Genomic DNA, 13,142 nt, shown 5'->3' on the forward strand with positions numbered 1-13,142 from the left:
AGGCGATGGGCAGAGGATGGAACAGGTCTACGTAACAGATGGCAAAAGACATTGTCTATCCTGAAATCTAAGATGCCTTTACATTACTTAGTCTAGTCTCTGGAGTACCCATTCGACTACAATGGTAGCCAGAGGACAATCGAGACTGCAGGGTTCTGAAATTTATTCGACCAAGGGTAGATATATTGACAAGAGGAACTCAAAAATCCTAAGCCACATATGGAGTACACATAAGAGCCAATTATTTTTATTGATCTGTAGTCTTAAAGAGCTTGTTAATATATATCTCTCCTCATTTTCGTGGCACGATGGCATGTGTTGGCTATAGGCATTGAATTATTTTACATAGTAATCGATACTAACTGATTGGTTCTGTCACATTATAGTTATTTCCATACATTCTGAACCCTCGTGATATGCTCTCACTCATCCTCGGAAACCCCAGTAGTTTTGATCAATTTGGGGAGGAGGACCTGTCCATCGGAGGCCCTGCGCAAGTACTCTCCCAGCAACACACTCATTCCTGCTTGTTCGGCAGCATTCACCCACTCGTCGAGGGAAACAATCTCAAATTGTTCGCCTGAGCCCAGTTCCATCAATGGCATAATCTCATCACGCCCAATGGTCATCTCCCCAGCCTCATAAAGATAATTCACAGACTTTGTAGCTAGTTCAGTGACGCCGGATTGGTAAACGGCCTCGAGGAGTTGGCTAGCAGCCGACTGTACAGAGATAAGATCGAAGACCCCCGTCCATAAGCTTGAATCTGGCACTTTCTGGGTTTCTTTGGTAAACCGCATGACATTACCCATGAGATCAAGTTCCGGTGCATCGGTACCGGTGATGCTCGATGGGCGGTGTATCCATATGGGAAGACCAAACTGGCGGTTGATTCGCTCTAGATAGACTTCGCTCACCCACTTGGCAGCGATGTAACCGTCTGTTGGTCGAGACGGAGGAGGATATGGCGATACAGATATCTCCTCGAAGCTTTCCTGGGCGGCAAGTCGTGCAACACCAGCCGTCGAGACAAAATGGAATGGAATACGACGGGGCAATGCGAGTCTCACGAGTTCCTTTGTCGATGCCACATTGATTAGCTTGAGGGTCTGATATGTTTTCATGAACGACACATCTGCGCCATTGTGAATAACAATATCGGCACAGGAAAATATTGATTCGGCCTCAGATTCCGAGAGTCCTAGTTGAGGAGCCCCCAGATCACCATGATGCAAATGAACTTTGCGATGGGTGAATAATTCAGGTAAATCCTCAGATCGTTTTCTGACCGCAAGACAATGAATGAACGAGACCTTTTCATCTTCTAGGAGTCCTCGGAGTATTTCTTTGCCAAGGAAACCTGTTGCTCCGGTAAGCACCACAGTTTTAAGCCCCGAGGCGATAATATGAGTACCACCATGATTCAGAGATGAAGCGAGGTCGGATGTGACTTCAACCTCTGTATCCCAATTCACATCTCTTTCAATTGCAGGGCGAGATATGTCTTGAATTCTAGCCGCCATTTCACGTAGACTGCTGGCTTCGAAAAGTTGATACAATTCCATAGACACACCAAGGTGCTCCTTGATTAGAGCTTGTAGGTTGACAAGTGCAAGGGAACTTCCACCAACGTGGAAAAAGTCGGACTGGGAATCAATTGAGTGAAAGATAGTAAGTTCCCGTGGTAGCGACTGTTGCCAGAGCTGACGCAATGACTGCTCGAATTCTGTGAGAGTGTTGTCGTCCGATAACTGGGATGAAATCAACGGAATGGGAAGTGTGCTGACTGCGACGCGATCAGTCTTGCCAGAGGTATTTTGAGGAATGCTTTCAACTGGAATGATAGCAGAAGGTCGCATGTGATGCGGTAATGGCAGCTCTTGGGAAAGGCGCCTGAGGAATTGAACCGCATTGTCGGCATCGTATGTGGTAGCCATTATGACAAAGGCAACAAGAAATTGATCCCCAGATTGAGTTGCATCTGAACGAACGGATACAACAGCTTGTGTGATAGCCCCAGCTGAAGAACTGATAATCGCTGTCTCAATTTCTTCAATATTGATGCGCATTCCCCTCAATTTGATTTGGTTATCCCCATCCATGCGCCCGAGGAGAATAAGACCCCCATCGCGATTGAGTTTTCCGCGGTCTCCAGTGCGGTGGACTGTTGTCCAGTTCTTGTCCTGGAAAAATTTGCTCGCGTGTCGATCATTTGAAAAGTGTGCAGTTGTTTTGGTACTGTCAAGATATCCCTGGGCAACTCCTGCACCACCAACAACTACTTCACCAGGCACTCCGATGGGAACAGGGTTCATTGTTTCATCGACAATGTAAACCGAATAATTCGGTAGAGTATAAAGAGCATGTGTAAGGGATTTTGATGTGGAATCTGGCAGGTTGTAGGGAACTTCACTGCTCGAGCATGCAATACTAATCTCCGCCGGCCCATAACCATTTATGAGTCTAAATCCAGGCCGACGAAGAGAATTAATCTCTTTCATCAGGCCACTTGACACAAATTCACCACCGCATACTGCGGTTGACCAACGAGAGTTACTCAGGTGGGAGCGACCATGACGCACCCAGGTGAGATATTCCGTGGGCGTCGCAATAGTGCATGTCACATTCTCCGATGCGATGAGTCGTGTCAGCGCAACGGGATCACCTCGTGTGAGTTCAGCTGCAATCACAAGGGTCGCACCAGAGCAGAGAGAGGTCATGATTTGAGACAGAGACGCATCCCACGCATAGGATGATTGATGTAGAATGATCTCGTTTCCTTGCTTCAATTTCCAGACGCCACTGGATGACTGAACATGGTGAATATATGCTGAATGGGCAATCATAATCCCCTTCGGAACACCAGTTGATCCGCTGGTATACATGATTACCGCTGTCTGGCTTGGGACAGCCATGTTTTGGACGGCGCGCGCAGTGGGGCTCTTTAGGCTGCACACGTCGACGGGTTTCGCCGTGGTGTGCAAAAGTGCATAGTCAGACATCGAGTTCATGTCAACCAATACTATCGGTGCTTGTGTTTCGTTCATGATCATCGCGAGTCTCTCCATCCCCACCTTTTTGTCCAACGGAATGTAAGCACCACCGACACGCAAGATGGCCATGAGAGAACATATCCAGTCCACACTCGGGGACTGGAAAACTCCAACACGAGTGCCTGTGCCAACCCCATTCTGCAATAGCTCGTTGGCGATAACATCGATCCGACGCTGGACTTCGGCATAAGTCAAGGAGCTCCCATCATGGTTCTTCAATGCGACGCGGTCCGGATAGCGCAACGCAATCTCATCCAGCCGGTGGACTATAGTCATAGGCCATTCCTCGCGCAGCTCCGGTCCTGTATAATACTATATTTAGCAAATGACTAAGATGTAGCAAAGGGATTATTGACTTGCCTCGGCCTGCAGCCACTGCTTCTTGGAGGTCATCATTGGAATATAATTCCGGCCAGGTCACCCGAGTCGCTGGGTTTTGAACGAAAGACTGGAGAAGATTGACATAGGAGCTAAGCATGATTTCAGCATGCTCCATTCCATACAAGCTCTTCTGAACCGTTAGATGAATTAGCGTCTCGCCGGCACCGACGTTGCCAACATCCAGACCAAGATCGAAAGAGGTTTCGCCGCCACCCAAAAGCGCACCATCGGCTATGCAACCACAGAAGCTTCGTGATTGCTCGACCTTGGGTCGATAGTTGAAGATTATTTGGCACAGAGGATTGTGTGATACGGATCTTGGAACGTTGAGTTCTGTCAAGATCACATCGAATGGCACACGCGAGTGGGAAAATGCGCCCTGCGTGATGTTCCGCACCTCTTTGAGAGATTCTCCAAAGGATTGACCTGGCTGTTGAGAGAACTTCACAGGAAGGAGGTTCAAGAAAAGTCCAATGCTCCGCAGAATGTCAGCATCCGTACGATTCCCATCTCCGAGGCCGATGCAAACATCCTTCATATCAAAGAACCGCAGAAGGAGGGTCTTCCAGACTGCCAAATGGAAGTGGAAGGGTGTGGATTTGAACATCCGGCAACACCGCTCAATTGCATCCGACAGATTGGCATCGAGGCGAATCTCAGTAACATGAGACCCAAATTGAGCAACATTGGGGCGCATAGGTTGTATGGCGAATGGAAGAAGGGGAATTGGAGGGGAGATTTCTGTATATTGTGCTCGCCAGTAAGCAAGGTCCCCAGCCCAGGCGCCCTCTTCATATTCACGAAGCTGCCGCATAGTGAAATCCGGATATTGAAGCCCATCTTCGGAAAGGGAGTGGCCTTGATATGCCTTTTCCACGTCTGACCAAAACACTTCGAAGCTAATACCATCCATGTTGATGTGATGGAAGCCGAATATTATCCAGTGCTTTTCTGGGTTGAGCGAAAGCAGCCGAACGCGCATGACCTCGCCATCAGAAAGGTCAAACATGTGTGCCTTCATATGCTTCGAGACCTCTTCAACTTCTGTCTCATCCGAGATTGCAGTGTGCTCCAACTGCAAGGAAGATTTCGTCCAAATACCTTGCATATGGTTTTGCTCATTATCTGTGAAGAAGAAAGTACGCAAGGCTTCGTGATGTTGTGCCGCGGTGTGTATAGCATTCGCAAATCCCTCGATTTTTAGCCGACCAGACAACTCGAATGTCGGTGTAATATTGAATGCCGTCTTGTTCTCGACCAGATGTTCTAGAAACCAGAAGCGCGACTGCCCGTAGGACATTGGCACCGTTCTTTGGATTTCACGCTTTGGGGAACCCATTTCGCTGTCATCAGTAAAAAGAGATGAAGAAGTATCATCGTTATTTTCGGAATTCGAATCTCCAGTGATTAAAGACGTTGCAGAGCTGCTACTGTAAACGTTTGTCGCGTCCGGAAGTGCAAATTTCAATTCCACGGAGCTGGGACTGGTTTCTGAGACTGTTATATCCACGTGCAAATCTGCCGGGGGAGGTGTTGCAGCCACCGAAGGATTGGGTTGCGATGGTTTAGCAACCTGTTCGCCGGGGATCAAATTGGGAATCAAAGCTTCTGGCAGAGTTTCTGCAGCAGTGGCTAAAAGCTCGCGAATCGACGCCGCGTTGAAGATCTTCAGCACTGGCATGTCGACCCCCAACTCCTTGAGGAACCACGATCGAAGGTCAACAGCGACCAGTGAATCCACACCAAGCTCATCTGGACTCATATCCAACATAGGCTTGCTTGGGTCAGCCTGTAGAGCTGACTGGAGTTTCAACACAAACCCATCTGGGGAAAATATTTAGTTTCAACTGGGGATAGAATTTGCGATGACCATACCTTGCAAGATCTCGATGACTTCCTCATTCGAAGTTGCCTCGAACAAGCGCGTCTTTATCAACAGACCGGATTTCCCTTTCTTGTCAGCGACCACAAGATTGCTAGACTTGTGGACTAGATGTTGGAACATTGGGTTAGAAATCCAACTCTTTGATTCATCATCGTCAATTCTGAGTCCGCAGCATAACTCAGCGCTTCCTACACGCTCAAAGCAGGACAGGACGCCTTCAGCAAACACCTCGTGGAAGTCTTGCTCGGACATCCATGTATGGCCAACTCGGTAAAGGTATGACTGTTGACCCATGTTAAGCTCTCGCGTCACATAGCCGTTACCGACGATGGCGCCAATATTAATCGCATGTCCTGCCAAGCCACGGTTCCGGCGCTGGGCTGCTAGGCTTGCCATGAACATATTTGCAGCGTTATAGGCAACCTGGCCAGGGTTTCCTGTCATTGCAGCCATTGACGAGAAGAAAACCATAAAGTCCAAGGTGTCCTCTGGGAACAATTCATCAAGCAAAATACTACCTTCAACTTTAGGACGGAGAACTTTCTCAAGGCGAGGGAGATCTAAATCAATGAACATTGTGTCCTGGAGCACCATAGCGCCCTGAGCAACACCGGCGATGGGAGGCATGGTTGCGCTGATGTTGCGATGGGTTGCTTGGACGGATTCCCGATTCGTTATGTCACTGGACGTGTTAGCCGGGCATAAGTTGCTGGGACCCAGGGAAAAAACACAACAAGAGCTTACTTTGAAAATACTCGGACAGTGCAGCCTTGAACAGACATTCTCTGCAGCCATTGATCATCAATCTTTGGGTTTCGACTTGATATCGCGATATATCGTGCCCCCTGTCTAACCATCCACTGACAAAGGGACAAGCCAAGCCCACCTGTCAGTCCAACTAGCCAGTAGGTTTTGTCTTTTGAAAATTTGACCTGTTTGGTAGCAGGGCGAACCTGGACGGCAAGCTGTGATTGACCCCATACAATTAAAGATTGCTTCGCACGCGGCGATTGTGCACGAATCAGGTCCTGGAGTCCTAACGGAACAAACTTGTGCATATTGACAGGCATCAGGTCGTATTGTACTCTTGACCAGGTGTTCTGCAGCTGAAGAGCCACCTGTCCTCTATCTGAGATGTGCTGAGATTGGGAGCCGTTTGTAGTCAAGGTGGTCTCGTTCTCGAAATGACAGTCTGTCGGCAAGCATGTCTTTAGGAGGGTAGTCACATCAGAGCTGTCGCCCATATCGACAAGGCATGAAATATTCCCAGGTAACTTGCTTAGTACTTCACGTCGGGTCGACTTTGGGTGGATTCGGATCCATGGCCATGAGCAATGCCCTTCCTGTGTTGTTAAAAGTACAAGTTGAACGCCCTTTTCGTTTGCGTATTTCGTAAGGACCGGTGACAGGGAGAAGTCAGGGTCTAACACAGCAAGTGTTTTTCCTGACTGAAGTTGTTGCAGCATAGAAATGGCAATGAAATGGAAGTAGAGGGTGAGCATCGATCGAATGCCTAGCTCTTCAGAATCTCCACATCGCACCGCGAGGCCATGCAGCACACAGACCCGAGAGTCTAGAGTATGGGAGAGGGCGACAACACGTTCACCATTTGAGGCCTTCTTTCCGACCACCAAGAAGTAATTGTCCGATTGAGTGATACGGACGGTACGGAGTAAAGAATGAGTCACGTCAATCTTCACATCATCTGCGAAAGCGGGTGAGGCTCGGGGGTCCTTTTCTTCAATTTGATATCCAATTTCTGTTGGTTGGATTGTGACCACAGACCCGGAACGCTCAACCTCTTTAATAATGAGACGCCTTGAGGAATTGTATCGATCGTTTCGGTCAGAATTGAGGCGGAACCGGGGAACTTTGTACTGCCCATTCTCCAGCAGCAGCTCCCTTTCATTGGACCACAACATTCCATCGAGCTGGCCACTTTGGTCCCAAATTTCGGCAGCTTCCAAGTGGAGGAGTTTTTTTGCGATAATATTGGCATCAGCATCATGAAGTGAATGGAGATTGACAAAATGTATATGAAGGTGAGTCATCTCCATGGCCAATGTGCGCTGAACTCCTGCAAACATGTTTCCGTAGGGGTTCTCCCCTTGAGCACCGTGCCCCAGCCATAGAACAATCTTGCTTTGTTTGAAGAGCTCTTGGAATGACTTCAGATTCTCAGGAGACATGTTTTTCAGAACTGGTCCATCCAATTCAATCAGACTAATGACTGATCCCATAACCGGCAAGTTCGTTGACACAAGGTCGCCTAAAGAACTGGCCGTGTATATATTGCTGTAGTGGGGGCGGACTGCAGTGGTAATATCAGCGACCATATCAGCAGTCAAGGAAGTTTTTCCTCCGATGATTGTCAACGATTCCACACCCAGCGGCATATGATTAGTTGCCAGGGGATCACGAAGGAATTTAACACGGTGGTCAACAGCTTGGGTAACCATGACGGAAAATGGCAGAGGCGAGGTTTCAGAAGACGACACTAAGGCCTCGAAACCAGAAAATCCAGCCTTCTGCATCAATCCTTCCCATTTGTCCTCAGACACGCAGGGGGATAATGTTCTTCCCTCCTCGTAACCTAACCACCAACCTGGTAGGCCACCAAGTATGAGCCCAAAACGCATGACATCGGCGTCCGTCAGTTCGAGCATAATCAGATACCCACCGGGCTTGAGTAGCCGACGAACATTTGTGAGGGTTGCTTCGAGATTTCTGGTGGCATACAGGGCTAGAGGAGCAATGACAAGATCAAAGCAGTTCTTTTCGTAGTCTTGTTCTCCGATGTCCTTCTCGATGTCCAACACCTTGAATGCCATTCTGGATTGATAATCCGAAAATCTTTCACGTGCATCATCAAACTGCGAGTCCAAAATATCCGTATATGTGTATGACGCAAACGAAGATCCCATCGCACGAATGACTCGATCTGAAGTACCGCCGGCGCCGGCTCCTATAATACATTTATTAGTATCGAATATAGTTTGGAAATTGTGCGCGGACTAACCGATCTCCAAAACGTTAATATGGGGGTATCTATGGCTAATCTGGCGAGCCGTCTCAGCGATAGCATCCAAGTATGCGTCTATTCCAAGCGTTTTGGCATAAAATTCCGCCAACATATTGTCACGCATCAGGATTTCAAGTAAATTCATATCGCCGCGAATGATAGCAGAAAGATTTTCCCCCACTGCACATAGCGCTTTGATGTCGATGCTGTTGGAATGGCTATATAGATGAATTAGTACGTTTCAATTTCGGTTTATTGGGTGAAAAGGAGAGCTCAGGTTCTCACCGATTCAGAATTGGAGTAATATTGTCCATAGTGTCATTAGCCCATTCTGGCTTTGCGAATTTATGATTTCCAGTAGCAACGGAAGTTGTACAATGCTCCACATATGAGAGAAGATGTGTATGGTTCCAAGTAGCATTTTCACGATCGGAGCGCTGAAGCGAATTTTCAAGTTCTTTGAAATAGAAATGGGCGACGCGTTCGAGATCCGTCCCTAGGGAACGGTCCTGGGGAGGCATAGATTCAACTCCCTGTGGCTGCCGGACGGTGGGTCTATCAATATCCCAGACGACTTCGGTGAAAAAGGGAACATCATTGGTGGATGTCAATGGACTCAGCGGTGTGGTATGAAGTCCTTCAAGTTGGACCAGAGTATGTCTCCCATCTGCGGAAAAAATATCGACGTCACCGGATAGCTCGGCGAAGCGGGCATCCGTGACGGCAGAATAGAATGACAGGTCTGTGCCGGGGGCACCAAGAGCGACGCAGGCGCTCGGGTTGATGCGAAGCTTATCAATTCGGGTGGGAAGATACAGGGTGCGCAAACGTCCATCTCCTGGGAAAGAATAAGCAAGCATTATTGACTGAATAGCTCCATCAAGAGAGCCCGGGTGAATAATCAATGATCTTTCGGTCTCGGGATCCACTGGGATAGCGATCAAACCCGATGCCTCGTCCATCTTCCTGCGTAGGTTGGAAAGGGCCTGGAATGGGCCGGTGTACCCAAACCCAAGTTCAGAAACTGAGTTGTAGAATCGGTCGGATTCCAGTTCCAGGAATGTACCTTGCGGCTGGGCGTGTGGCGGGAGGATATCGTGTTTGGGGTCACCCAAAATAATTTGTAGGGTGGCAGATGCGTGGAGAGACATATTGGATGAGCCCTTGTTGGCGTCGGAATGACAGGCAAAGGACGCAAATACAATATCAGGTTGGACTTGATCGATAGAAAGCCTGAAAATTGTTTCCACTCCCCCGTTTTCTTCAAGCACCAGCGCCTGTCCGATGGCCACATCATGGAAGTCGATCAGTTGCACAGAATTCAGGCCATACTTTTGAATGACAGCCTCAACTGCCGCCGATATATACCCAGCTGCAGGGAATACCATTTGGCCTTGAACCTGGTGATGTGCCAGCCAAGAGACCTCCCTAGGGTGTAGATAGTTGCGCCACCGCAGCTCATTGTCTGTGCCGTCGGGGCATTTGACACCTAGTAGGGAATGAAATGGTTCCTTTTCCGTGCGGATTGCGGTAGATGATCGAGATTCGTGCCAATAAACCCGGTCATGATCCCATGAATATGATGGAAGTCCCTTGATAAGCTCCGGAGTTCGGGTGTTTTGCTTTTGCATTGCCTTCATTTCAAACCCTGCGAAGTCCACGACGCTCTCACCTAAGGCAACCCACAGGGCACCGAGTGCGGATGAGAGAGCCTCGCTGTCATTTTTGCCGCGGTTCAACGTCCCGGTGTAAGGCAATGTCTGGCCAGACACTTCTTGAATTGTTTGCATTGCAGGTCCTTTCAACGCTGGATGAGGGCCAATCTCCAAAACCATATCGAATGGCCCAGTGGCAGCAACTGCATAAGTGACAGCCTGGGAGAATAGTACGGGCTTGACCATGTTGTTGCTCCAGTACGTGTCGACAAGATTATCATTCACGTTTTCAATATTGTCGCCATACACACTAGAGATCCAAGTAGCACTACCACTCGGTGGACGCTGAATGGTGACACCACACTTGCGGATGGCTACGATATAAGGAGCTGCGCATGAAAGCATGTGATGTGAGTGATAAGCTTTGTCCACTTTCAATAGGCGAGCAAATTTCTTCTCATCTTCAAGAATTTCTCTGGCCTCTTCGATCGCATCGGCGTCTCCTGAAAGTGTGACACTGGCGGAGGAGTTGCTAGCCGCCACGCAGATTCTGTTCTCAAGTGTCGGCATCTCGCAAAGCTCCCTTGCATCTTCAAATGATGTTCCGGCAGCCATCATTGCCCCTTTCTGCCCTTCCTGGTCATTTGCGAATTGAAGAGACCATCCGCGGTAATAGGCAATACGGATAGCATCCTCTTCGCTGATATATCCTGCGGCATACGCTGCAGCAATCTCTCCAGACGAATGGCCAACGACTGCAGTGAGTTTCAGATTTGCTGCCCGAAGAAGCTGAACCAACGCAATCTGAATCGCAGTACAAAGAGGTTGCGAAAACGCCGCCTCACCAATCCGAGATGAGGACTTATCTTTAACAAGCTCATCTCTCAACGACCAAACAGGACGATGTTCTATGGGTAGTTCCTGTAAAGACCGATCGAGACGGGCGATGCAATCACTGACCATTGGTGAGCTTTCAAGCAACTCAGCACCCATCCTTGCCCACTGTGCTCCTTGGCCTGTGAAAACCCCAAGAAGTTTTGGTTCGCGGATGCTTCCCGTCTGTGTGCTTGGTGTTACTGCCGATGTCTGTAATGCTTCATCTAGCCTTGCAGCAAGCTCTCCTGAGCTTGATGCAGGTACTGAGAGTCGTACTGGAAGGGTGGAACGCCGAGAGTTCAATGTCCATGACAAGTCACGGATATTAACATCCGAATGATTTCGCAGATATGCTGAGTATGCTGCGATGTTGGTGAGAAGCGATTTTTCGGAGGAGGCAGAGAAATTGAATGGTGATAGTGCTGTCGAGTTACCAGCTGTGGCATTCCGACCATGAGCAAGCAGGCGCCCATCGAATCCTTCCAGAATTGCATGCGCATTTGCACCACCGAAGCCAAAGCTGTTGACACTAGCACGGCGAGGGGTGTTCTCTGGGAGTTGAGGCCATTCTTTCGCAGCTTGAAGGATTTCCAAGTCGTTATAGAAGGGAAGTACCGCGGCACTTAGCTCGTTAAGCAGTAGATTTGGCGGAATGACGGCATGTTGTAAAGCAAGCGATGCTTTGAGTACGGCAGCTAATCCAGCCGTGCCCTCGGTGTGGCCGATTACTGTTTTGATGGACCCAACATACAAGGGGTCCTCCTGGTTACCATCACGCTGATATTTGGCTGATTGTCCAAAGAATGCAGTGCTGATGGCTTCCGCCTCAACCGGGTCACCTGCTGGAGTTCCTGGTTTGGTGAGCAAAACACTACTCATTTCAACCTCATTCGATTATGACATACCGGTACCATGAGCTTCGAAATATTGTGGTCGGTCGGTGGGTTTGGAAAGATCGAGTCCAGCTCGAGCGTACGTCGTCCGAATAAGCTCTGCTTGAGCCATGGGGTTTGGCATCGTAATTCCTTTGGTGCGACCGTCTTGATTGGCACCTGTCTCCCGAACGATACACTCGATGTGATCCCCGTTCGCCAGTGCTGCACTCAATGGTTTGAGTATGACAGCAGCAACTCCGTCACCACGTGCGTATCCATCTGCACCTTTATCCCACATGCGTGAGCGGCCCGTCGGGGAGAGCATCTTTAGCTTGCTCTCTGCAATGTATTGCTCCGGTCCCAGCAGAAGGTTGGTTCCTGCCGCCACTGCAACATCAGTCTCGCCACTTCGCAGGCTCTGTACAGCCTGGTGTAGGGCAATCAGACTGGAAGAACACGCCGTGTCGATGGTCATGGAAGGTCCACGCCAGTCAAAAAAGTAGGAGACTCGATTGGATAGAATGCTTCGAGCAGTTCCTGATGCAAAATAAGTTGGAAAGTTCTGCACATCACGGCCTAGCATATCGGCGTAGTCATTGGTCATCAACCCAACGTATACACCAGTGTTAGACCCTTGTAGCCTTTCCATGGGAATACCAGATGTTTCAAGTCCCTCATAAACAGTCTCGAGCAACAGTCTTTGTTGCGGATCAATCGAATTTGCTTCCACTGGCTTGGTTCCAAAGAATTGGGCGTCAAACAGTCGATGATCGTCGAACAACAAATAGGAGTGTCGGACATTCGTAGTGCCGTGGTGAAGGCCATCGGGGTGGTAGAAGGCTTTGGTGCTGAATCGGCTTTCTGGAATCTCGCTGAGAACATCTCGAGGTGCTTTGAGCAAGTCCCATAACTTCGAGGGTGTTGTTGCATCACCGGGAAAGCGACAAGCACTTCCCACGATGGCAATCGGTTCCCCGGTATGCTGAAGATCGCCTGTCATTGTGTAGCTCAGGTTTCACTGACTCTATATAGGCTGGTACGACCAATGTGTGACTGTGCGTATTGCAATGAAAATTCTATAGGGTATCAATAATGGACAATGGAGACAAGATTTTCTCCGCAACATTCACACTCTAGTTGCCAGCGACGGGGAGCGGTACATATCAATGTGCCGAGGCTCGCTTTGGTTGTCAGATCAGGACAATTCGGACATCAAATCTCGCATCAGCTTGTCATTGGTTTCAGCTAGTTCCGACTCCGAGGCCTGCCTCCGGGGTTGTGATATGAAACGAGACAAATCATGATGAAGACACGCGATCCACTGGGTTTTCGCCATGTGTGCAGAGCAACTTCCTGTATTTTCCTGCTTCATGTTCCACTAGAAATTTAGAAACC

At 48.9% G+C, this 13,142-nt stretch overlaps 1 protein-coding gene across 1 annotated transcript; it reads right to left on the reverse strand.

The window, feature by feature from the left end:
- Nucleotides 1–422: 422 nt before the first annotated feature.
- On the reverse strand, nt 423–12,747 carry N7479_001422 (Acyl transferase/acyl hydrolase/lysophospholipase; the record flags this gene model as incomplete). The annotated part of the gene is made up of 7 exons (XM_057249119.1): nt 423–3,355; nt 3,414–5,258; nt 5,310–6,001; nt 6,064–8,284; nt 8,339–8,559; nt 8,627–11,723; nt 11,778–12,747. 7 exons carry the CDS (start codon nt 12,745–12,747, stop codon nt 423–425), a joined length of 11,979 nt encoding a protein of 3,992 aa, XP_057113551.1.
- Between the last annotated feature and the right edge of the window lie 395 nt (nt 12,748–13,142).

This window comes from Penicillium vulpinum (assembly GCF_028829585.1).
Source record: "Penicillium vulpinum strain IBT 29486 chromosome Unknown utg000001l_segment0_segment0, whole genome shotgun sequence".
Lineage (NCBI taxonomy): Eukaryota > Fungi > Ascomycota > Eurotiomycetes > Eurotiales > Aspergillaceae > Penicillium > Penicillium vulpinum.